Here is a 26,508-nt window from a genome sequence, read left to right on the forward strand (position 1 = left end):
GGCTTCTCTTGTGTGTTTTGGCAGGATCCTTCCAGCCCCTGAGCTCCAGGTCCAAGGTCACCCCCTCTCCAGACTACGGGAAACCCTCAAGGGCCACCGACAGCCTCCTCAGCACTCTATCTTCCACCAGACTGCATCCTACTGGCATGACTCATGCCTATTCATGGAGTGGCCTGCCCCCTGCCAGCCCTTTACTGGGGATTGGCTGAGGCCCTCAAATTTTCCAATTTTCTAATCCCCACCCACTATGTCTAGAACATTCTCTAATGTCCCAGAAAACATTGGGAGGCACCAGAGAGGCTGCTAGGATGAGTCATTCAGCTCTGAGTCACTGAACCCTGGCCCATAATCCCAGCTCCGGCTTGGTACTGAGCAAGTTATTTGATGTGGTAAGTCGTCCATGCATCCATTTCCTTTTCTTTGGCTTTTCCCCCCTCCATAGGCATGCGCACAGGGTATGCCAGGTGTGCCCGGGCACACCCTAATCACCCTGTGTCTGGAGATCTGCCTGGGCTGCTGTGAAAGGCTGCATCCAAGCAGTGAGCAGCCCCCGCTGCCTGTGAGACAGTATCACATTGAGCAGATCATGAGACTTGTAAGATCCGCTCAGAGTGTGAAACTGTCATGTAATGTAACTGCATCCAGAGAGAGAGAGGAGCTGTCAAAATTCAGCTGTGATGTTGGGGTTGGTCGGGACCAAACGGCTATCAAACACCAGCCAATAGAATGGGGTCTGGGTGGGCCGCTACATGTATGTGGCTCTACCCCTTTCTTAAGCAGCCCAATCATTGGCTGGTGTTTAGCTGTTCAGTCCCACCTATCCCCGACATCACCGCTGGGTTGTAACAGCTCCTCTCTCTCTCTGCATGCAGTTACTTTCCCTGAGAGTTTTACACTCTGAGTGGCTCTTACATGCCTCATGATATGCTCAATGTGAAACTCCCCCTCTCCCCCAGTCAGTGCCAATCAGTTTTCACATGTTATACACATAAAAATGATAATAAGACGTAAACATTTTTTAAAACTTAGCAGGGATGGTGGAAACCCCTTCACAGATAATTGCAATGCAAATTAACTTCAAGTGCAACAACCTTTTAGTTGGGGGGTTTACACCATTATAGCACTTTGGAATTTTTTAGATTGTTACATGTAATTTTATTTTTTAGTTACTATCATAATGTACATTTTTGCACTTGAGGTTCCACCACCCTTGCTAAGTCCATGTCTTTATGCACCTTGCTTTGTGCACTGGTGTGCACTCATGTTGGAACAGGAAGGGGCCATCTCCAAACTGTTCCCACAAAGTTGGGAGCATGAAATTGTCCAAAATGTCTTGGTATGCTGACACCTTAAGAGTTCCCTTCATTGGAAATAAGGGGCCAAGCCCAGCCATAATCCCCCTCTATCAAATGATTTGGACCAGTGCACAAAGCAAGGTCAATGAAGACATGGATGAGCGAGTTTGGGGTGGAGGAACTTGACCGGCCTGCACAGAATCCTGACCTCAACCCGAGAGAACACCTTTGAGATGAATTAGAGCGGAGACTGTGAGCCAGTCCTTCTTGTCCAGCATCTGTGCCTGATCTCACAAATGCGCTTCTGGAAGAATGGTCAAACATTTCCATAGACATACTCCTAAACCTTGTGGACAGCCTTTCCAGAAGAGTTAAAGCTGTTCTACGGTGGGCCAACTTAATATTGAACCCTAGGGACTAAGACTGGAGTGCCATTGAAGTTCATGTGCGTGTTCAAGGCAGGTGTCACAATACTTTTGACAATACTGTGTATATAGAAAAATATAGACTCCACACCAAATAAAATTGTAAATAAAAAATAAAAAAGTGAAAAAAATTTTAAATGAAAAAAAGATGGTAATAGGCTGCTCCCCAAGTTGAGCAAAAATTGATCAATGTAAATGTTAATATGTAGGGGGCGCTAGTGGTTTAACAGTGAAAGAAAAAAAACAAGGAAATTGAGACAAAAAGGTCTCAGTGTAAAAAAACTTATCATGAGCATAAACATAAATGGTGGAAAATAAAAACTTATATCATACATTGATAGAAAAAGTGATAATGATTAAAGTCCCAATAGCTGAGTGAACACAATAATTGGCAATGAAGAGAAGTGATCTTCCAAAATATATTAGTTCCTCTAAATAAACAAATGAGAAATCCTTCACCAAGAGTTAAGGTACACCTTGCAGTGGTAGATAGATATCTGCTTACCAGATACCAATGACTGTGTATATATACAGTGGATATAAAAAGTCTACACACCCCTGTTAAAATGTCAGGTTTCTGTGATGTAAAAAAATCAGGCAAAAGATAAATAATTTCAGAACTTTTTCCACCCTTTAATGTGAGCCATAAACTGTGCAACTCAGTTGAAAAACAAACTGAAAGCTTTTATTTGGGGGAGTAAAAGAGTAAAAAAAAAAAAACTAAAATATTGTGGTTGCATAAGTGTGCACTCCCTCTAATAACTGGGGATGTAGCTGAGTTCAGAATTAAGCAATCACATTCAAACTCATGTTAAATAGGAGTCAAAACACACCTGCCATCATTTAAAGTGTCTCTGTTAAAGTTCAGCTGTTCTAGTAGGTCTTTCCTGACATTTTCTTAGTCGCATCCTACAGCAAACGCCATGGTCCAGAAAGAGCTTCAAAAGCATCAGAGGGATCTTATAGTGGGTCCCCAAAAAGCCCCGGGTCTCGGGCATGCACAATTCTGTTGTTAGCCCCGAGCCCGAGTGCCGCCACAGAGTGTGGACTTATCTGACCCCGAGCGCGGCCGTGTGACATAGCAGGTCCCACCTTCTGGAGCCTGCAGCGCCTATGATGGACGTCCCACTGGTCCAATTCTGGGACCGTGGGACATGTGACATCCATCTTAGGCGCTGCAGGCTCCAGAAGGCGGGAATTATAATGCGCCCGCTGCGCCACATCACTATGAAAAGATCCCCACTCGGCGCTCAGGTGGGCGGCTCTCCTCTCCTGTCCTGTGTCATGGCTCTGGCTCTTGCTCTGGCTGCCTGGAGTGCATGCTGTCCACTACTCTACTGTGATGGGCGCACCGCACACTATGGCTGAGCTGCAGGAGGAGGTCACGTCACCTGAAGTCTAGTCAGGTAGGTCAGTGCGTGTCAGTGTGGGTCAGTGTATGTCAGGTAGGTCAGTGTGTGTGAGGTAGGTCAGTGTGGGTCAGTGTGTGTCAGGTACAGTAGGTCAGTGCGTGTCAGGTAGGTCAGTGTGTGTCAGGTTGGTCAGTGTGGGTCAGTGTATGTCAGGTAGGTCAGTGCGTGTCAGGTAGGTCAGTGCATGTCAGGTAGGTCAGTGTGGGTCAGTGTATGTCAGGTGGGTCAGTGTGTGTCAGGTAGGTCAGTGTGTGTCAGGTAGGTCCGTGTGTGTCAGGTAGGTCAGTGTATGTCAGGTAGGTCAGTGCGCATCAGGTAGGTAACATCTCCCCCCCGGTGCCGGGCTTGGACTTCGGGCTGAAGCCCCGGTCTTTTTTGCCACCTAGCAATGCCCTTGGTTAAAAGGTATCAGTCAGGAGAAGAGTACAAAAGAATTTCCATGGCAATAGATCTACCATGAAATACAGTGAAGATAGCCATCAATAAGTGGAGAAAATATGACAACAGTGACATTACCAAGAACTGGACGTCCCTCCAAAATTGACGAAAAGGCGAGAAGAAAACTGGTCAGGGAGGCTGCCAAGTGGCCTACAGCAAGATTAAAGGAGCTGCAGGGATATCTGGTAAGTACTGGCTGTGTGGTACATGTGACAACAATCTCTTGTATTCTTCATATTTCTGGGCTATGGGGTAGAGTGGCAAGACGGAAGCCTTATCTTACAAAGAAGAACACCCAAGCTCTGGTAAATTTTGCAAAAACACATCAGAAGTCTCCCAAAAGTATGTGGGGAAATGTCTTATGGTCTGAAGAATCCAAGGTTGAACTGTTTGGCTATAATTCCAAAAGATATGTTTGGCACAAAAACAACACTGCACATCACCAAAAGAACAATACCCACTGTGAAGCATGGTGATGGCAGCATATGCTTTGGGGCTGTTTCTTTGGCTGGAACAGGGGCCTTAGTCAAGGTAGAGGGAATTCTGAACAGTTCCAAATACCAGTTAATATTGCCACAAAACCTTAAGGCTTCTGCTAGAAAGCGGAACATGAAAAGGAACTTCATTTTTCATCATGACCACAACCCAAAGCATACATCCAAATGAACAAAGGAATGGCTTCACCAGAAGAATATTAAAGTTTTGAAATGGCCAAGCCAGAGCCTAGACCTGAATCCGATTGAAAATCTGTGGTGTGTTCTAAAAAGGGCTGTGCACAGGAGATGCCCTCGCAATCTGACAGATTTGGAGTGTTTTTGCAAAGAAGAGTGGGCAAATATTGCCAAGTCAAGATGTGCCATGCTGATAGACTCATACCCAAGAGGACTGAGTGCTGTAATAAAATTAAAAGGTGCTTCAACAAAGTATTAGTTAAAGGGGTTGTAAACCCTTGTGTTTTTTCACCTTAAGGCATCCTATGGATGCCTTAAGGTGTAAAAACTTCTGTTACTGACTGGCCCCCCAGCCCCTCCGTTTTACTCACCTGAGCCCCGTAATACCCACATCGGGGACGCGCTTTTTCCCTCTGCCATTGTCTCGCCTCTTGATTGGATAGATTGAAAGCAGCGCAGCCATTGGCTCCCGCTGTTGTCAATCAAATTCAATGAAGCAGCCCCGGGGGCGGGGCTGGGTCTGGCATGCTACTTTTATGGATGCAAATGCTGGACTCTGGAGCGAGCCCGCAAGGTAAGCCCCCAGGATAGCGCTTCTCCTAGGGGGTTATACGATGCAGGGAGGAGCTGCCAGCACCACCAGGGACCCCAGATGTCGAGGATCGGGGCAACTCTGTGCAAAACGAACTGCACAGTGGAGGTAAGTATGGCAAAAAAAAAAAAATGAAGCTTTACAATTCACTTTGGATAAGTCTCTATGAGCTTGCCACATCTTACCACTGGGACTTTTGCCCATTCCTCCTTGCAAAACTGCTCCAGCTACTTCAAGTTAGATGGTTTATGCTTGTGAACAGCAATCTTTAAGTCTGACCACAGATTTTCTATTGGATTGAGATCTGGGCTTTGACTAGGCCATTCCAACACATTTACATGTTTCCCCTTAAACCACTCAAGTGTTGCTTTAGCTGTGTGTTTGGGGTCATTGTCCTGCTGGAAGGTGAACCTCCATCCTAGCCTCAAATCACAGACAGAGTGGTACAGGTTTTGCTCAAGAATATCCCTGTATTTAGCACCATCCATCTTTCCCTCAACTCTGACCAGTTTCCCAGTCCCGACTGCTGAAAATCATCCCCAAAGCATGATGCTGCCATCACCATGTTTCACTGTGGGGATGGTGTTCTTTGGGTTATGTGATGTATTGGGTTTGGGCCAGACATAGCGTTTTCTTTGATGGCCAAAAAGTTCAATTTTAGTCTAATCAGACCAGAGCACCTTCCTCCATACATTTTGGGAGTCTCCCACATGCCTTTTCGCAAACTCAAAACGTGCCATTTTATTTTTTGCTGAAAGTAATGGCTTTCTTCTGGCCCCTCTGCCATAAAGCTTAACTCTATGGAGCGTATGGCTTATTGTCCTCCTATCTACAGATACTCTAGTCTCTGCTGTGGAACTCTACAGCTCCTCCAGGGTTACCTTAGGTCTCTGTGCTGCCTCTCTGATAAATGCCCTCCTTGCCCAGTCTGTGAGTTTTGGTGTGAGGTCGTCTCTTGGCAGGTTTTCTGTTGTGCCATGTTCTTTCCATTTGGTTATGATAGATTTGATGGTGCTCCTAGGGATCATCAAAGATTTGGATATTTTTTTTATAACCTAACCCTGACTTGTACTTCTCAACAACATTGTCTCTTACTTGTTTGGACAGTTCCTTGGTCTTCATGGCAGTGTTTGGTTAGTGGTGCCTCTTGCTTAGGTGTTGCAGCCTCTGGGACCATTCAAAAAGATGTCATGACAGATCATGTGACACTTAGATTGCACAAAGGTGGACATCATTTTACTAATTATGTGACTTCTGAAGGTAATTGGTTGCACCAGAGCTTTTTATGGGCTTCATAACAAAGGGGGTGAATATATACACACATGCCAATTATCATTTTTTTATTTCTGAAAAATAGTTTTATATATATATTTTTCTAATTTTACTTCACCAACTTAGACTATTGTGTTCTGATCCATTGCATATAATTCAGACTAAAAAAAACATTGATCTAAAAGGCTGTAATGTAACAAAATAGGTGAAAAGCCAAGGGGGTGAATACTTTGGCAAGGCACTGTATATACACATATGTACAAAGGAAATACCACTGGAACATGACCTGCAAGGATAAGCAAGAGTTAAAGAGGAGTTCCAGTCAAAAAAAAAATTAAAAGTCAGCAGCTACAAATACTGCAGCTGCTGACTTTTAATTGGACACTTACCTGTCCCTGGGTCCAGCGATGCGGGGGATCGAAGTCGTGATTGGCCGTTCAGTCACCTGGGACCTGTAATGGGTCCCAGATGATTGACAGGAGGGAGGGAGCAGAGCTGAGCCCTTCCTGTGCCAAGGGGGAAGTGATGTCACCAGCCCAGGCACTGGAAGAGGCAGACTACGAGGGACCCCTAGCAACAGGCATTTAGAGGTGAGTAAAAAAAAAAATATATCCAAATTTTTTTTGTATTTCTTTTTAGGATTTTTCATGTAGTTTTTTTTTTTGGGGCGGAACCCCACTTTAAGTATCAATTCTGGCAAAACCTCTAAAGGGGGAACCCAGGCTGGCCTGTATAACCTTTAATCCTAATGAGAAATCACGTTTAATAAGAATGACTTGAGGGCCCTTTAAGCAGTAATGACAGCAATGTCCACGTTGCAGGCCTGATGGTCTTCATCAGCAGCTCATTAACTATATCCAAAAGGGTGCAGTAACAAGACAATGGTACTTCTTGAAATGGATGGAGCTGAAGATGTCTATGTACAGTGTTCAAAGATAGGTGCAGTAAAGTATTCCCAAGGCAAAGCTGTCTGTACCCAGTGTCCCAGTGAAGTAATAATAAAAGGTTTGCAAAGGTGGGCAATTGCCCTCTCATCAATGACCAGGCCGATTCAATGCCTTCTGGACAGCAGCTTCCAGAGCAACATCCTTGCAGCGGATCCGCTGTGACGATCTCCCGATGCATAGCTCGAAGCATGGGTGTCAGATGACTGAGATGGTCCTGGATGGATGTCTGACGAACAGCAAGCAGTGTTAGGCCCTTCTCGTCCGGGTTGGAATGTTGTACCCCACATGGTAGGCCGCAACTTCACCCTCCCTGCACGGAGAGGTCTGTCATGCACAAGGCCCAGGAGGACGAGAGTGTGAGGCGGGTTTCTGGCTTCTTTTTAGCTCCTCCCAGCAATCTCTCTGGTGGTAGCAAAGATCCCTGGGATATTTAGTCCAGGTGTATAGTCATGTGGAGCAATTGCCATTCTGAAGAACTACTAATCCCACAATTCCTTTGGTTTGGCTCACAAATATGATGTCAATTAGTGATACTCAGCACCAGAGGGACAACACGATATACAGAAACAAAGGAGGATCACCGCACTTTGCAATTGTAGTCCACATTGCTACATCCTCCCCCCACTTGAAAGTCTTTGGTCCCTGAAGACAGAACACAACCTGTGGGATCACCTTACTGTATCTTAAGAAAATGAATGGTTAATCATCTGACAAATCAGAAGTTCTAACAGCCAACTGACCCAAAGAAGGATCTTCTAACAGTAAATTATATACATCATCAGGCGAAGTCATATTAATTTTGTGACAGGCCAATAACAAGTTAGTGGCCCACCCAGTAGTGTCAGGAGGTGGATCAAGGTCATACTTTTAGGATCTGCTGTGATATGTATTCCCAAATATGCCAATGAGTTTTTGTTCCAAATAAAGGGATAAGAATTTTGCAAAATCGTTTTCATCCCTAAGGGGACATGACTAGGTAACAGTACAGACTTTTCAAAATTTATTTTGAAGTTGGATAAATCTCCAAAGTCTAAGTTCTAAGTTTGAGTATGATGTGTTATTCCATTCAATAAGTAACTTGGGGAACCCCCATCTGTAGGTAATTTTGTGGTTCCATAGAATCTTTGTAATAGAGTTCAGGTTTTTCCTTGCTAATATTGTCGCTTGAGGAGAGGTCCTAATATAGAAGGATGCCTGCATACGGGTCAGGGAGTGGGGAGTTCTGACGTACATATTGCATCAGGGGATCCTTTACATGGTAGAAGTGTATTTTTGCAATGACGTCTCTAGGGAATCTTTCTGGCATGTGTGAGGGTTTGGGCAGTCTGTGGGCTCTGTCGATCACCTTTCCTGGCAAGGTATTGTGGGTATTAGGTCTGATATCATTTTTTTCAGGAATTGCTTTAGCTCTGAATTTTTGATATTTTCAGGAATTCCTATAAATGTAACATTATTGCATCTGGATCTATCCTCGAGATCTGCCACTTTTAATTTGAGTTTTTTTATTTCATCTTCTAGCTCAAAATAGACACCCACCAGTTTATTGTGAGCTTCCGTTAAGACACCCTTTTTTTTTTCCATGTAATCCACTCTTTGCCCTAAGGTCTCTATTTCCACATTAGTTTTGTTCATGTATGCTTGCATATTCTGTTGTATTGCACCTCTTAGGGACAGCAGCATTTCTTTAATGTCAGTGTCTATTATGGGTTGTCCTGATGTAGGGAAAGCATTTAGCTTGTCAGCATGGGGGTTTTTGGGAGGCATCATATCAGATTAATTGATGATCCACTTACATGTTCCTCGGACAGTTAAAAAAAGCCTCCTTCTTTGTTTCACAGGGCTGCTGATTTCAGCTGGGGAAGATTCGCTGGTGTGTTTGGATGAGTCCGTGTGGCTGCTCTCTCCCCCTCTGGTTTGCACTGCCTGCCGGCGTCTGTATAAACTGATGATCCGGCGCCATCTTTCTTTGCTGGAGTGCCGGGCTCCTAAATTCACCTAATTTGCGGGGTCCCCCATGCTCCTTTAGTTTCCTCATTGTACCCCGCTTGTTCCTCTGTCCCTCCGCTGCAGATCTGTGTTCTCAGGGCTGCTTTGTGTCACTTGTAGTCGCTTCAGGGAGACTCGGTAACACAGAACTCCTTTACACTGCGGCCATTCACCTCTGCTACCAGCCACGCCCCCCCATAATTTTATCTTTTTAATCAAATGTATGTACTTGCAGACCCTGTCCAAGTACTTCTAAATACAGAACACTGCTTATTGATTTGCCAGTAATGTAATCACCCCCTCTTGGATGCTGCAAACACACAGGCTTCTTGTGAACTGAATGTCAGTCCTGCTCACTTGTCTTTTTCTAAACTACCAAATCCCTCTCCCTTTTCTGATCTCCACAACATAGAGAACACATGTCATATTTTGCTTTCAAAAAGTTTTATTGGTTTTCCAAAAATATAAACAATATAAAATAATGAGAAGTAAAGCAAAACATTACATTACGTTCCCCTGAGGGGGGGTGCAAGACAAGCCTAAAACATAAAGTAAGAATCTAGCACACATCATACCCATCGACAGGTACCTAAGATGCTACTGTAACTCTTCCAATTATGTTTAATCCGCCCGGCCTGCGGCCAATACTGGGGAGGGGCAAGGAGAGGTTCCAAAGGCACCCCAAAAGGGATCACGATGTGCCCGGCCGAATCTCAACGAGCCACCCATATCAAATCTTCGCCAGTTAGGCCTGGGGTCTAGGATAAACAAGCCGAATCTCAACGAGCCACCCATATCAAATCTTCGCCAGTTAGGCCTGGGGTCTAGGATAAACAATGAGGTTGCTATAACCTGATTTGCTAGCCCCAGAGGAAGAGACCTCCCTCTGCAGGACTGATTGCGCTTACATCGGGAGAACTTTCCTAGTACCTTAGAGGGTTAAGCAGAAGGGGGGTTCAAAGAGGGGAGGGGAGAGGAAAAAAAAGAGAAGGGGTGGAGAAGAGAGGTAAAGAGTAGAGAGCCTGTCAACGGGAGAGGACCACACCTCCCTTTGTAAACCGAGGAATTTTACAGTTGAACTCCTGGTATAAGGGATATGCCCATATACTTTGCCCAAGGTTCCCAAATGACTTCAAATTTCGCTTTGGTGTTGTGGAGAATGCTGGAGAGTTTCTCTTGGGACATAATCCACGATATTTTACAAGTAGCGGCCTTGACGGAAACCTTGGGTTCTTTCCAATCTTTGGCAATGGTGAGCTTGGCACCAAGGAGGATGAAATGTATTAGTTTACGCGTATGTTTTGGTGTTTTGGGTAAGTTTGCATTGAGGAGGGCTATGGATGGGATTTTCAGGATTTGAACTTTTGTAACTTTACGAATCAGGGAAAAATCTTGCTCCAATAGGGCCTTAATTTCGGGCATTCCCACCAAATGTGGGCCATGGAGCCTGTGAGTTGACACCCTCGGAAGCACCTGGGGTCTGCTGCCTGAAACATTTTGGCCAATCTGTCCAGGGTAAGGTACCATCTAGTAATGACCTTGAGGCTGGATTCTATCAGGGAGATATTCTTAATGCCCTTAAAGGATCTATTAAAGGAGACCCTCCATTTTTCTAAGTCCCAGTGGAGGGATTGGTCGCTCTCCCAAGCGAGCATGTATGGGGTCTTTAGGGATTGATGGGATAGTGACTGGTAGATGATGGAGATTCCGCCCCTCTGTTCTGTGGACTGCCCACACCATAATTCGTATGGGGTGAATGTGTGAGGCGAGGTTTTCTCCCCCCAAATGTGGCGGAGGAAGTGTCTTATTTGGTAAAATCTATAACGTTCTGAATTAGGGATTTCTAGATGATTCACACAAAATTTCACGGGAAATAGGGCCATCGCTAGTGAAGAAGTGTCCGATTCGATACAACCCCTTGTCCAACCACCATCTAAAGGCTTTGATGTCCAGTCCCGGTGTAAAGTCGGGATTGTTGAAAATGTGCGCTAGAGGGCGGCAACTCGAGGTTAATGCAGGGTTGTTTCTTAAATTGTCCCAGATTTTGAAGGATTGAGAGAGAGACGGGGAGAGGATTGGGGGACGCTGTCTTGGGGGGGCCCAGAGTAGGAAGTCTAGGGTGTAGGATGGAGCAGCCTGTCTCTCTATTTGAATCCAGTCAGGTTTCTCTGCCTTCGAATAAACTGTGGAGAGCTGGGCTAGCCTAGCAGCTTGATAATACCAGAATAGCTGGGGGAGCCCTAAACCCCCTTGTGGTCTGGGTAGGAAGAGGGTTCTTTGCTGGATTCTATGTCCTCTACCCCCATATGAATTTGTTTACTTTTCTTTGAAATTATGTCAAATGATCCTTGATAATGTTTATTGGAAGGGCCCTGAAGAGGTAGAGGAGTCTTGGTAGTAAAGTCATCTCAACGGCATGGATTCTCCCGAGCCAGGATCCCTCCCCCTTTGTCCAGTTTCCTAAGTCAGCTTCGAGCTTACGGTAAGTTTGAGGGAAGTTGGCAGTGTATAATTGTTACGTTTTGGCTGTGAGTTTAATCCCTAAGTAATCAATGGAGAAGTCGCTCCACTTAAAATCAAAAGAACTTTGAAGAGCGACTACCGTGTCTGTCTTGAGGGAAATGTTTAAGGCAGATGACTTAGAGTAGTTAACCTTTAGCCCTGAAATCTTAGAGAACTCCTTCAGGAGTTTGTAAAGGTTTGGGAGGGATGTGGTCGGGGACGTGATGAAAAGGAGCATATCGTCCGCAAATAGTCCGCATTTGTGGACTTGGTTCCCACAGGACACCCCCTGAATGTTGGGATTAGATCTTATTGCTATTTCCAGAGTTTCAATCGCCATGGCGAAAATTAGAGGGGAGAGAGGGCAGCCCTGTCTTGTGCCTCTTGCTATATAAAGGGGTTTAGAGTACGGATCATCGCTTTCGGTTTGGAGTACAAGGATCGAAGGATCCCTAAAAAACTGGACCCAAAACCCCATTTCTCCAATAGGGAGAAAAGATAGGGCCATTCGATCGAGTCGAAGGCCTTATGCAAGTCCAGCGATAGGAACATTCCTTCTTGCTTGGTCCCCCCTTCCCAATTAGATTGGAGAATGGAAACAATGTCTATCGCTCTCCTAATTTGGTCTGGCCCTTGCCTGCCCAGAATGAAACCTACCTGGTCTTTATGGACATAATGTTTAATAAAGGAAGCTAGACAGTTGGCGAGAATTTTTGTCAAAATTTTTAGGCCGTTATTAATTAGGGAGATGGGTCTGTAATTTTCAACTTCCTTGTGGTTTTTGTTGGGTTTGGGAATTACTGATATGAACGCAGTGTTCAGGAACGGATCTAGTGGGGAGCCTGAATTTGTAGAATTGAAAAATTTTGCCATATGGGGGGCCAAAATTTTGCCGAATGTCTTGTAGTAGGGGACTGAAAGTCCGTCCAGACCTGGAGCGGAGCCAGTCTTAAGACCCTAATAACATCCCTAATCTCCTCCGCGGAGACGGCTCCGTCCATTAAATCTTTGTGTTCTTTGGAGATGGAGGGCAACTGAAGATTCTGAAGAAAAGAGTTGGTCAAGGGGCCTCTCTCTGCTTGGGTGGAATTATAAAGTTTGGAGAAAAATTCGTCTAACATTGGGCCAGTTTTATCTTTTTGGCTGTAATATTTGGCCCCACTCCACCGAATGTGTTTCTCTGCTTTAGCTGTTAACGCTAGATTGAGCTCGAGCCTAATCACGTCTAGACGATCTGTTAACACCTTAGATGGGTGTTTCTTGTGTTCGGCTTTTAAGGTTACAAAGGATTTTTTCAGCCTTTGGATGTCAATCAGACGCTCCTTCTTGACTTGGGTCGCTATCCTGATGAGCTCACCTCGGATGGTAGCCTTGTGGGTAGCCCAGAGGGTCTCAGGAAAAATGTTGTCTACTGTATTTAGACGAAAGTATTCTTTAATGGCGTTTCCTATCACCTTGGTATGGATTGGGTCGCTGAGGAGCGACTCATTCAATCGCCAGTAGGAGCCCCTATTCCCCATAAGGATATTTCTCAGGGAAAGGAGGACCAGTGAGTGGTCCGACCATGCTGTGTCTAAAATAGAAGCCTTATTAGCCAGAGGGATGAGATTTGTAGGAGTGAGTATGTGGTCAATCCTGGCGTATGATTGGTGGGGAGAGGAGAAGTGTGTAAAGTCTCAACTTTTGGGGTTCAGTTCCCTCCAAATGTCAACAAAGCCGTGGGTGTGTAGTATTTTGGCTATTCTGGTGCTTAGTTTCGTGGGGCGCGTAAGTTGGTCTTTGGATGGCCTAGTTTTATCTAAACCTTGGTCAAACACCACATTGGAGTCTCCCCCTAAGATGACCTTGCCCTCCAGGAGGGGTTTTAGAGTTGCAAAGAGGTTCTGGAAAAAAGTGGCTTGACCCTTATTAGGGGCGTAGTAAGAAATTATAGAGTATAGAACTCCCTCCAGAGTGCCCTTTACAAGAATATAAAAAAACAAGAAAAATAGCCCTGGGACTTTAGATGAGGTGAGAGAGGTTTAGCCAATGTCCACAGTGAACACTGAGACAAAATCAATTTATTCATTTCAAAATGTTATGTAACGGAGCGGTAACAACATGAGCCCTCATGCACACAGGCTGTTAAAAAAACGTTATGAAAACGCCAGTATCTTTGCAGTAATTTTTTTAAACTTTTTTCAGCTTTTTTCAGCGTTTTTGCAATAGCGTTTTTTAGCGTTTTTGAGCGTTTTTCCGCATTAGCGTTTTTGAGCACTTTTTTTTTTTTTTTTTTTTCAATGGATCAAAAAAGCTAAAAAACGTTGGTGAATGACGTTTGAGCGTTTTTGAGCGTTTTTGAACGTTAGAGCGTTTTTACAGCTGAAAAACATCTTTCAGAACCCACTGGTCCTGGCTTTTTTTTACAGCTTAAAAACGCCTATGCCACTTGCAGCTCAAAAACGCCTAGGTGGGCATGAAGCCATAGACTAACATAGACAGGCCTTTTTAAGCTGCAAAAAAAGCTCAAAAAAGCAGCTGTAAAAACGTCCGTGTGCATGAGGACTGATTGTGAGTTACCAGGCATAATAGCCAATGTACACAACACAGATGAACGTAAATATACAAAGATTTATTACAAATGTTATACATCAATGAGCAACAATAAAACTTGAAAGTTGCTGGGTCAGTAAATACACATACAAAATAAGATGATAAAATGTACATACATGTGGACAAGGAAGTATGTGAACATAATGCAGACATCAATAATACCCAGCATGTACCGGCATAAAACAAGCATCAATAAAGCCCTATGCATTTCGCGAGACCCTGCTCGCTTCTTCAGGGGCGGATGCATGAATGTTGTATCTGCAATGTAAGTGATAAGATCGATAAATGTATGTGGTTGGTAAATGGGGGTAGATGGAATGATTGGCAAGAGAGGCCTGATGCAGAGACCTCATACTTACCGAAGTCTGAGATAAATCGCCAAATGCTGGATATTAAGATGGCAGCAGTGTGATGCATCCAGCTCGGGAGCTGAGGAGGCGGAACAAAACAAAGGCCACAATAGGGGAACATCCGGAGGATCAGCACGGTCTGGATACGGGTATTTCTCACTGCGGTCTCCACTTAGCCCCTTAAAATTGTGTCTGGAAAATGTCTGCAAGGATGCATATATATCAGAGGGCATCATAAATGCAAAATGAGCTTATTGTATAGGGTTCTCAGCTTTAATTTATATATACATAAATATGTAAGTGAATTAAGCTTATAAGAGTATCTTGGTATGAACAAACTGAGATATGGAATATAGTAAATGCATTAATGCATGGTTATAAAACTGGTATGGGCAGAGAGACTACGGGCAATGTAAAAAGTTGTACCTCAATGAAGTGAAAAACATCCAATGGTTATCAGTTTGTTCTTAGAGATGTGACCGCTCTACCCAATCACCAAGTAGTGAATCAGAATCCCAGCCGTGCTGAACGTCCAGATATACCCACAAGACCCCGAAGGCTACGCCCCCAGCGCCATGTACGGGCGGTAACGCATGGGCGTCCAAAAGACATCCACCATCAAAGGCGGTGCACAGATGCAACAACCAACCAACCGTCAGTGTATGGGCGTGGAAAACATGGCGCCGATGTGCAGGTGGCCACCCCCGTCAACAGACAGGAGAGGACAGCAAGAGATCAGGAACAGAGCTCCCCTATGCACATCGCAGCCCCCGAGCTGGATGGAAACCACTGCCACAAAAGACAAACGGCAAAAGGGGAACAGCTCAGCCCAGCAAGGCCCCCTGGGAGCAGTATGCAAATATAACTGGCCAAAGGGTGATAATACACTAGATGTAATATGGACAAAGGCTAATGGTAACAGACCAGTGTGTGGGCTGAATCGGTGTCTTCCACCCGGGTTCAAACAAAAAAAGGAAGATTAAGGTCTAGTGTGACCCCTCTGACACCTCCATCCCTAATAGTGCACAAAAAACAAGAAAAATAGCCCTGGGACTTTAGATGAGGTGAGAGAGGTTTAGCCAATGTCCACAGCGAACACTGAGACAAAATCAATTTATTCATTTCAAAATGTTATGTAACGGAGCGGTAACAACAATAATTGTGAGTTACCATGCTACTTTCGAATGGGTTAGAGGGATGGCTAGGGTTAATCTTCATAAAAGTGTAGTTTTCCTTAAAAGAAACAGCTTATTATGAGGTCAAGAGAAGTAAAGTATGAATTTAGTTTATCAACAATTTACTGTGTTCACAACACTGACAGATTTCACAGGGAACAAACGCCACATTGGAGTCTCCCCCTAAGATGACCTTGCCCTCCAGGAGGGGGTTTAGAGTTGCAAAGAGGTTCTGGAAAAAAGTGGCTTGACCCTTATTAGGGGTGTAGTAAGAAATTATAGAGTATAGAACTCCCTCCAGAGTGCCCTTTACAAGAATATACCTGCCCTCTGGATCTCTAAAGTCAGAGACGTGGGAAAATTTGCTGTTTTTTGAGAAAATAATTGCTACCCCTTTCATCTTGTTTGGTGCGTTGGCGAGGTAAAAGGATGGATAGTATGAGTGGAGGAACTTTGGGTTGTATCGATTCAGAAAGTGCGTCTCCTGTAAAAGCACTATATCCAGTTTAAGGGATCTGTAGTGATCAAATGCTACTCTCCTTTTCCTAGGAGAATTTAGGCCCTGAACGTTATGAGATGCCACCTTGACATCTACTCCCTTCGAAATCGTGTCAGCCATGGGAACAGACGGGGGGGAGGTCATTGAGCTGGCAGCCACTTACCTTTTGATGACTTATACCTTCAGCAAGGGGGTGAATGTTGTTGAGGCAACCGAAGTCTGTTTGGAGGTTGCATGGGGTCATTTCCCGTTGACAGGCTAGAAGAGAGGAGAGGAGTGAATGAGGGGGGGAAAGAAGGGGAGATATTCAAACAAAAACAGTAACAAAGACAAAGAAATGGATCTTCTAACAAGACCCGTGGAGAGTGGCAGAGTGGATGTCCGCCAAAACCCCACTCTTAAACGTCGGTCGTCCTTGAAGGTCGACCGAAGCCCCATACCTAGAGAACACACTCGGTTCTCTGGGAATGAGTGGAGGCGCAAGGGGACCACCCCGGACCCTTGCAACAACATGTGTCTGAAACATAAACTTTGCACGTCTAAAATATGTTCAACTGAAGTGAAATCAACCCGGTTCACAAAACAGAGAGTACAAGAAAAAAATATATACATGCTCGTAGTAACTATAGAACAGGCGAGTTTGTTGAGATTAATCAGGGAACGGTGTCCCCCTCTATGCTATGGGACACCCTTAAGGCTTTTTTTAGGGGGGTCCTAATACAGCAGATAGCTATATTCAATAAAGAGGCTGGAAGGGAGGAGGAGAGTTTATTGAGAGATGCTCTTGTAGCGGAAAATAATTTTATTAGAAATCCAACTCCGGAGACGGAAAGTACCTGGCAAGAGAAACAACAAGTATATAAATCAGTGGTTATACAGAAAGCAGAAACCAGGCGCTTACTCCAAAGACAGGAATCTATGGTAGAGGGCGAGAGAATGGGAAGGACACTGGCTATGCTAGTAAAATCAAACGCAGCTCCATCCACTGTCCTCGCTATTAGATCACAGAGTGGCGAGGTAGTATCAAGCACCTCAAAAATAGTACAAGCCTTCAGGGATTACTACAAAAAACTGTATTCCTCTCAGAAGAAGGGTAAGGAGGCCAAGATGGAGGACTTCCTAAGGGGGTTAGACATCCCCACCATATCACAAGAAGAAAGAGATATATTAGATGCCCCAATAACTATAGCAGAATTACACCAAGCAGTAGCGGGCATGGCAACCCATAAGTCGCCCGGGCCAGATGGTCTTCCAATTGAGACCTATAAATACTATGGCGAAGTGTTGATCCCCGAACTGTTGAACGTTTTGGGGGGGCACTTGAGGGGGGCCAGCTACCTGCCTCAATGCTAGAAGCAACTATTATCGTACTACAGAAAGAAGGGAAAGATCCCCTAGATGTGGCCGCCTATAGACCAATTTCTCTTCTATGCACTGATGTAAAAATTCTGGCCAAAGTGCTGGCAGCAAGATTGAATGGAGTTATTCATAAGCTGATTCATGAGGACCAGGCGGGCTTCATAGCTAATAGATCTACGAGCCTGAATATTAGAAGAGCGTTTTTGAATTTACAGACCCCAACGGTGAATGAGGGCTCAAGAGCGTTAATGACCCTTGACGTATCCAAGGCTTTTGATAGCGTGGAGTGGGGCTATATGTGGCGTGTATTGGAGAATTTTGGATTCGGCCCTGCCTTTATAGGGTGGATCAGAATGCTATATACTCGACCTAAGGCAAGATTAAAAATTAACAACGAATTCTCGGACTGGTTTGAGTTGGAGAGGGGGACGAGGCAGGGGTGCCCACTCTCTCTTCTGCTGTTTGCATTGGCGATGGAACCTCTGGCCATCTCCATAAGGGGAAGTCGTGCGATAACCGGCTTCCAGAGAAAAACAGGTGAGGAAAGAATCGTGCTGTACGCGGATGACATTCTGCTATTTCTGGGAGACTCGAGAAAGTCACTACCGGGAGCGATGAGGATAGTGGAGGACTTTGGTAGTTTTTCTGGCTTAGAGATAAACTGGGAGAAATCCGAGTTTCTGCCGATAGACCCCATACATGAGACAATAGCACGTGGTATGCCCCAGATGGTAATAGTGGAAGCCCTGAAGTACCTGGGAATCGTTCTGACGAAGGACCCCGCTCTATATATTAGTAAAAACCTCGTTCCTCTATTAACAAAATTTAAACAAAAAATAGGAATCTGGAGACGCCTGCCTTTATCAGTTGCAGGAAGATGTAGCTTAGTAAAAATGATATGGATGCCACAATTGCTATACATTCTGCACAACTCTCCAGTCTGGATTGGTAAGAAGTGGTTTAAAAAAAATTGATAGCCTCTTTAGGGAATTAATATGGAAGGGGAAGCAAGCCAGGATTCGTCTTGGAGTGCTCCAGCTCCCCACCCGGGAGGGGGGCCTTGCCCTCCCACATCCCGAGCGTTATTTTTTCTCAACTCAGTTGCAGCAGTTATTGGGCTGTGGGATACCGAAAGGAGGCACCCCTAATGGCAAGTTACTATTGTTAAGCTCCACACATAACACAATAATTGAAGCCCTAGAGGCGGACATGTTCCATGACAAATTTCCAACAATTAAATTGATAATTAAACTCTGGAAAACAGTCAAGAAAATGATGGGGTATGGAGACCTAACAGTCTACTCTCCTATTTGGAACAACCGCAACTTGCAGGAAGTTCTTAAAATAGGCACATTCAGAGAGTGGGAGAAGTTTGGCATCAGAAAGCTAAGCCAACTATATAATGACTCCAGGTTAAAGAAATTTCCGGAATTGGTCAGAGAGTTTAAGTTTCCCCGGGGTTCTTTCTTCCTATACGTCCAGCTGGAACATGCCCTTAAAGCGCGATTTAAAGCCCAGGCTCCGAGATGGGAAGAGATGCCTCTATTTCAGTGTATAATTCAAATAACCCCCACTAGAGGGGTAATATCAAGAATTTATGACCAACTAAGTAAATCGGTTAACAGCAGGGAAATGCTCCACGGGGTAAACGCTAAATGGGAAGAGGACGTGGGAGGAATGACCCAGGAACAATGGGCGAGAACCTTGGAGCTGGGAGTACAGGTCTCTGTGTCCCCTTCACAGAGACTCTCACATTTAATGCTGTTAAACAGAGCCTATTATACTCCTAAAAGACTTTTTAAATTTGGGAGAAGGCCCAATGACAACTGCCCCAGGTGTCGGAGGACGGGAGATCTCATCCACATGGTGTGGAGGTGTCCCAAGCTGTTCAGATACTGGGAGGAGGTGACTGGGAGCTTGGGAAATATTTTTGGTACGACAGTGGCAAAGGAGGCCTTAGTTTGTATTCTGGGGCATAGAAGAGTGATGGGAGAAAGGCTGAGCACTACTTTAGCTGTCACGCGGGCCCTGTTTCAAGCCAGAAAGATGATAACACTTAGATGGCAGTCAAAGGAGCCCCCCACCGTGAAAGATTGGATCTCTACAATGAATGAATCCCTGGGTAGGGAAAGAGTGGAGTACATAAAAAGGGGCAATCTTCAGGAATTCGAAAGTATGTGGAAGATGTGGATAGAGAAGGTGAAGAGCCACTAATAGCGGGTTCGGCGCGGAACAGACTGAGGGATGGGCTTAATTTAGGTATATGGGCAATTGGAATCCTTGCAGGCAATGTATGTTATAATAAAGTGTTTTGGATATGAATATTCTTAGCCAAACATATAGTCTAGTTGGGCACAGGATAAAACATGGGGAGTGGGTGGGTGGGGGGGGGGGGGATCAGGGCATAGGTAATTAATTGCACAATGCTGGTTAAATCAGTAGAAGATGGGCACGGGGAGCCCACAAGTCCGTTTTTATAAAACCCTCTTCTTGTATTTTTCTATGTTTTTCTGTCCCTTTTTTACTGGTCCCTTCTCTCTTCAAACTGACTCAGAAAAAGATAGGACCTATCGGATATCGAGATTTAGCTAGTGGCGCCTATGAGTTGGAAGAGATAGGGGACTTGATGGTAAAGATATGTAATAAAGTTCTCTGTTTATTGTGATGGTATAAAAGGTAATGAGAAAATGAATAATCCACTATGATGTGATTGTGAGAAGGCGACAGTTAATGAACACCAAACTGATTTAGCCCTCCAACTACCTTTCGCTGACGTGGAAAAAAAAAACAAAAAACTATAGAACAGGCTGCCATCACCTGGCCCCCCCCGTCCCAACCAACCCCCCCCCGACCTTGCAGGGGGGAAGGGTCAGAGAGGCTGGGAACATGGAGGTAGGAAAAGGAAACCTGGCCCTAATAGAATGAGGTGGTGATAAGGGTTCTTTGAATAAAACTAAAAACCAAAAAAAAACAGAAGGAAGTTGGCCCTTGAAAAATGGACCCGTTTGTTCAAGTCCCAATAGAACAGTCCTGGAGGGGAGAGAACCCCCATCTCCCAGGCGGAGCAAATCCCTTGAGATTCGAATCCTCGGCAGTAGGGGAGAGGGATCCGAAGTCCTGCATCTGGAGGGTGTGGAATGCAGTTGGGCTGGTAGTCGCTGAAGTCTCTCCTCACTGATCATTGGGAACTTGTGGTGGAGGGGCCTTTAGTGACCAAATATGTCCTGGAATTGGTCCAAAATTTGGGGGGTTGGAGCACAAGCTCCGACAACAGAAGGAACTACTGCCTTAAAGGAGGTGCCCATGAGTGGGCATTGGATTGTGGAGATCTGGACAATCTTTTACGGTGGTCTACCGTCCTTGCTCTTCTTAGAGGGACCCTTGTTCCAAAGGGGGGTGTAATGTTTGGGGTATTTAGCTCAAGCGATAAATGCGTTTTTAGTGCAGTGAGTCCACCTCAGACAGGCATTATAGTTAAGGGCCTGGTAGCCCACGTTTATTAAACCGAAAAACAAAAGCAAAAAGGTCCATTCAGGATTCCCACGCAGGGGTTTAACTTCATTAAGCACTCCAAAAAAAAGGAAAACATACCAAGCCACCTGGCTCTCTTGTCAGCAGTTCCTCTGCTTGCTCTCAACAGATTTGCCAATTCTTTACAGCCCCCTGGACTCACTGGCTTCCTCAGTCTCCCCGACTCTCAAGGCTGGCCAGCCTTTCCCAGTCCCTGGGCAAAGAATCCCCTTTACATAGGCTGCAGACTCCCACAGGGCAGACCACTCTCCAGACACAGGTCTGTCTTCACACAGCAGTAGCAACAAGCTACACACACTCCACCTTCCTCCACTGTATCTCCTCCTTCCGGTTAACACCCGATCCCTTGTTGCTAAGGGAGATGGCACTCTTCCAGCTGTACTTTGCTGACTCTCCCAAAAGCAGCGACTTTGCGCTCCTTGAAGCATTGTTGCTTTAAACATGCCACGATCCTCTGTCGGCAATACGTTTCTCGCGTAGTCCACAGACTTGACATCACTGCCGTTGCTACGGGCAACCACATACTTGTCAAACTTCTGATAAGCCTTTTGGACACTCCTGGGACTTAAATCAGGCTTTCTAAACCTTGTTGCAGACCTCTGTCTGGCCGTGTCGCCTTGTATTGGAGACTGAGACAAAGGGCACTTGGACATAACATGCCCCCACTCTCTGCACCGAAAACAGCGCTCTTGCTTCAGAGCCTTGACAGGGCTTCCCAAATTGCATCCTCTTGTAAGCTTGGGACTTTGCACCTTTAATAGCTGGCCTGCTTGCACCAGCGTTGCCAGGGGCAACAGCATGCACTTCCCCTTTAAGTGTAGCAAAAAACAGTCTGCAATGTTCTCCGGCAGGCTCAAACTCTTGCTTCATCTCTGCAGTCACTCCACCACACTTTTGCGCTTTCCAGCAAAAAATGAAGCACTGTTACTTTAAAGCAAGTTGCTTTTCACTTCATGCAAGCTTTCCTCACCTGCACAGTGCACACACAGATTGTGCTGTCTCATGCACACAAACACAGTTCATCAATTTAACTTCTGCGCAATGCAGTTTGCCTGGCTGCCACACACCGCTAGCAGCAATTCCTGAAATGACTCACTACTGGCGCAGAGACCCGGACTTCACCGTCTGTCTGCCCGCATTCGAACACCACTTGTAATGTTTGGGGTATTTAGCTCAAGCGATAAATGCGTTTTTAGTGCAGTGAGTCCACCTCAGACAGGCATTATAGTTAAGGGCCTGGTAGCCCACGTTTATTAAACCGAAAAACAAAAGTAAAAAGGTCCATTCAGGATTCCCACGCAGGGGTTTAACTTCATTAAGCACTCCAAAAATAAGGAAAACATACCAAGCCACCTGGCTCTCTTGTCAGCAGTTCCTCTGCTTGCTCTCAACAGATTTGCCAATTCTTTACAGCCCCCTGGACTCACTGGCTTCCTCAGTCTCCCCGACTCTCAAGGCTGGCCAGCCTTTCCCAGTCCCTGGGCAAAGAATCCCCTTTACATAGGCTGCAGACTCCCACAGGGCAGACCACTCTCCAGACACAGGTCTGTCTTCACACAGCAGTAGCAACAAGCTACACACACTCCACCTTCCTTCCCCTCTGCTCTCACTAGCCCCTCGTTATATGGGCTGTGTGCACCTGGGCACACAACCTGCTGGCTCTCCATAAGACATGGACACAGGGTTAGAGATCCCATCCCTTTTCCCAGTGACAGGGACTATTACAGGGGATATAGGACTGGTAGGAGGGGGGCGTTTGGCTGACTCCGATGATGATGTGGAGAAGTCCATGGGTGCCTCCTGAGATATTAATTTCAGGGACAGGAACAGTCTTTCACCATCAGGGAGGTTGGAAAATGAGTGGGTCTTACCCTGAATTGAGAACTTAACGGCAAAGGGGAAGGACCAGCGGTACTCGATGTCCCGTTGCATTAGGACCCTTAGGAGAGGTTTGAGGGCTCGTCTTCTTTGGATGGTGGAAGGAGCCAAATCTGCAAAAACCAGCATCTGGTGCCCCCGGTTTTGTAGCTTAGGCTTCAGGCGAGATTGTTGCATGACCTCCTCTTTAACAGCATAAAAGTGCGGTTTTACAATGATATCTCTGGGAGTTCTGTCTCTCCTGGGGGGCCCTAGTGCTCTGCGTGCTCTGTCCAGTTCGAGACGATGCGGCGGGATATTTGGGATGAGCTCTGAGATAATGTCCCGAACTGTGAGGGGAATATCTGTGAAGGATTCTGGAAGGCCTCTAATTCTGAAATCATACCTCCTGGACCTATGTTCAAGTTCATCGATCCTGGAAAGGGCCGTATCAAGTTGTTCTTGGATGGTCTGGATGTGCCCTGCATTTTGGTTGGTTCTGGAGACTGTATTTTTGATTTTGTCCTCCATGGCTTCTATTCTGGAACCCAAACTAGTTAAGTCCAATTTAATAGTGTTGGTGATCTGGATTGCTGTGTTGGCCAGTCTTCTCTCTAAAAGAGTAGAGAATTTAGCAAAAAGGTCTTCCTAAAGTGTGGTGATGTCCCTGACTGAGTAGCCAGGGGACAAATTTGCAGATGTGAGAGGTTGAGAAGGGATGGGGCATGTTCCTCTGGATGCATGCTGATCAAGGGCTCTGTGGGGGCCTTGGTGGGGGCCTGGTGCTTATGAGGGCCAGGAGTGGCTGCCTGGGACATGCTGGGGGCTCCCTGTGCCACTTGAGCATAAGTCAGCGTCGGTGGGGTTAGTACTGGTCTGTATTCTGGTGCCTTGGCCTGTACGGTTGCATGAGGCAGGTTAAATTTCGTGCCGGCGGCCATCTTGGTACTCCCGTCCACCCCCGCCGAGTCGAATTGCGGGCCGAGGTCCCATCGTACCGAGGGACCTGACATCTCTGCGTGCTCCCCTGGGGTTCCGGAACCCAGATGGGCAGACGCGATGCTCCTCCGTGGGCTGTGGCTGTGACAGTGCAGCTCGTCAGTCCGGGGTGGTGCTGAGCTCCCGGCTCAAGCAGCCATGTCGGAGCTCTCGCGCATGCGCACTCACACGTGTCATATTTTTAATCCTCTCCATGCACCCGTTAAAGAGATACACCCTCTCTTTTTCTTATGGTCACCATTATCATTGAAAGTGAAAGAAAAAAAAATCCCAGAACAGTAGTAGAAGGGAAGTCTTCCAATGAGAACACTAGTTTTGGAGGCCCAGGTGACAACCAGGGATTCACTCAATTGGGAGGGATTTTCTCTCACTTTCTGTTTTGGCTGCAGAAAGTGAATGGGAATCTCCCCAATGGGACACAGATGGCAAAAAACCTGACAGGGGCTATAACCCCCCCTTACTGTATCCAAAATGAAATTATTGTTTTGCCTTTAGGTCTACTTTAATACTGTTTTACATTGCGTGAGGTTTTTTTTTTTGCACTCTTTCTAACCCACATCTTCTTTTTTTTCAGAAACAATTAAAGAAGAAATGGTTAACCATATGTAGCGCCACCCCCCAAGGAGCCGCTTGATTTGGAATTGATTTGGATTTGGAGAATTTGGATTCTCTGGACCTCCGCCTCAACTCCAAGAATATCCTCAGCCCCTCTGACACACCTGGTTAAATAAAATTACTGCAAACACATTTAATGATGCATGCGGTAAATACCATTATCCTGGCTATGGATTATCACCAAAAATAGAAATACACCTGGTAGTGATAAACAAGTTGAATATATTAGCACGGTTTAAAGCATTTGGAAACTTACAACACTGTTAAACCTTGCTACAAAAAAACTAATACATATACAACGTTCAATATTTAGCAGCTTGTCATAAATTGTGCTTTTTAAGGACAGGTTTCCCGCACAATAATTATTATTGAGTAATTTTTAACGAGGATATTTTTAAGATACAAAATCAATCTATATGACACAGTCTATGCATATGAAACTTATTCACAGAGACATGTGATCATACGAAATAGTTACATTTATTGGTTGACCAAAAACAGATATCTACATGAAATTAAAATACCGATAGCTTTAAATGAACGTCTTGAAAATCAATAAAAACACTTGCAAAAATGGGCGTGCAGTCCCTTTGACATAATACCACCATGATAACATCTCGGTAGAATCAATAACCTTGTGAATTTGACAATTAAACAGAATGTCTATATTTGACACGTCCAGCCGTTACTATACTGCAGGTAAGTAATTGGTTAACAATGTGAAATAAATTAGACATTTGTTTTGTCAATAAAAGTGGCAACTATGCAAAAAGAAAAATATAATGAAAAATTTGAATCTTTAGAGAAAAATCTACAAGGCGGTTATTGATTCGGGAGAACGATTACCAATTGTATAACATTCAATAATTCAATATTTGTGAGAACATACAAGATAAAATAAACATGACATAATTACCCATTCCAAAATGGCTACTGTTCCTATTGGCTGGTTACCAGAGTTAAGATGGCTGCCGTGGCTTTCAAAATGGATACTCTTAAAGAGGATTTACTTCTTGCGACCTCCGAGTTCCAAGGATCAGGGTTCAGGAATCGTCATGAATGTCAAAATATGTATTCATGCATGGTGCATGAGTGTCAGTCTGTCTGGAAGTGTGTGTATCTCCCAGTGTCCCCCCTAAGGGTTTGTCCCTAAAGTGCGTCCATCAGGGTGGATCCCTGAGCTCCTCCTGAGCTCTCCTCCTCCTCCTCCTCCTCTCCTATGGCATCTTACTTGCCTTTAAATACCATCTCAGACAATGACACCATAAAATTTATACTAAATTCTGCCCAAAAGGATGTGGCTTCTTTTCTATTGGTTAAGGAAAAACATAATTATTTACCCTTCCCGGAAATTTAGTGAGTTCAAATAATATCACCTTCAACCACCAGGTATCTCACGTGTTTTGAGTTTATCTTTTTAAGTTAATACGTTCTATTTTCATAATGTGTATAATGGTGAGAAGAGTATATACCTTTAAATATTCTGGTAATCGGTCTAATTTAGAATACACTCAGTATAACTTTGATTAATCACTACTACATAAACTGGTTATATATATGTATCTCTATAAATGTATATCTACAAAAACTGGTCCATCTATGAAAGACACATGTTGTTATATCTATTAATCAATACTACATAAAAATTATTATCTATATGAATACATGTATCTGGTATATCCAATGGATATTTGTTTATCTAAACATATGCTACAGTCTTATATAGTTATAATCATAATTATATGTTTTTCATAATACTAATTAGTTTCTTAAAACACTTCTACTTATAAAATCACACTTTCATATATATTTTCTTTATACCAAAGTTGTTGGGTCCACAGATACTAAAATTATAATCGTCTCTGTGACCTACAATATCATATATAGTTTGAAATGACTTATAATAACCATATAGGTACTTTTAAAATATTTTTGACGGGCACAAAATTCACCTCTTTCTACCATGTGTTGAATTGAACTTAGTTTCAAGG

At 44.7% G+C, this 26,508-nt stretch overlaps 1 protein-coding gene across 1 annotated transcript in view; it reads left to right on the plus strand.

Moving 5' to 3' along the window:
• The window catches only part of LOC141112392 (transmembrane protein 272-like), a 190,469-nt gene extending 164,359 nt beyond the window's left edge, over positions 1-26,110 (plus strand). Inside the window, exon 6 of the mRNA XM_073605195.1 lies at positions 24,477-26,110. Coding sequence (XP_073461296.1) covers positions 24,477-24,486 — 10 coding nt within the window. The 3' untranslated portion in view covers positions 24,487-26,110. The remainder of the gene's footprint in view (positions 1-24,476) is intronic.
• Positions 26,111-26,508: the final 398 nt, after the last annotated feature.

The sequence above is a fragment of the Aquarana catesbeiana genome, linkage group LG11 (genome assembly GCF_042186555.1).
Source record: "Aquarana catesbeiana isolate 2022-GZ linkage group LG11, ASM4218655v1, whole genome shotgun sequence".
Taxonomy (NCBI): domain Eukaryota; kingdom Metazoa; phylum Chordata; class Amphibia; order Anura; family Ranidae; genus Aquarana; species Aquarana catesbeiana.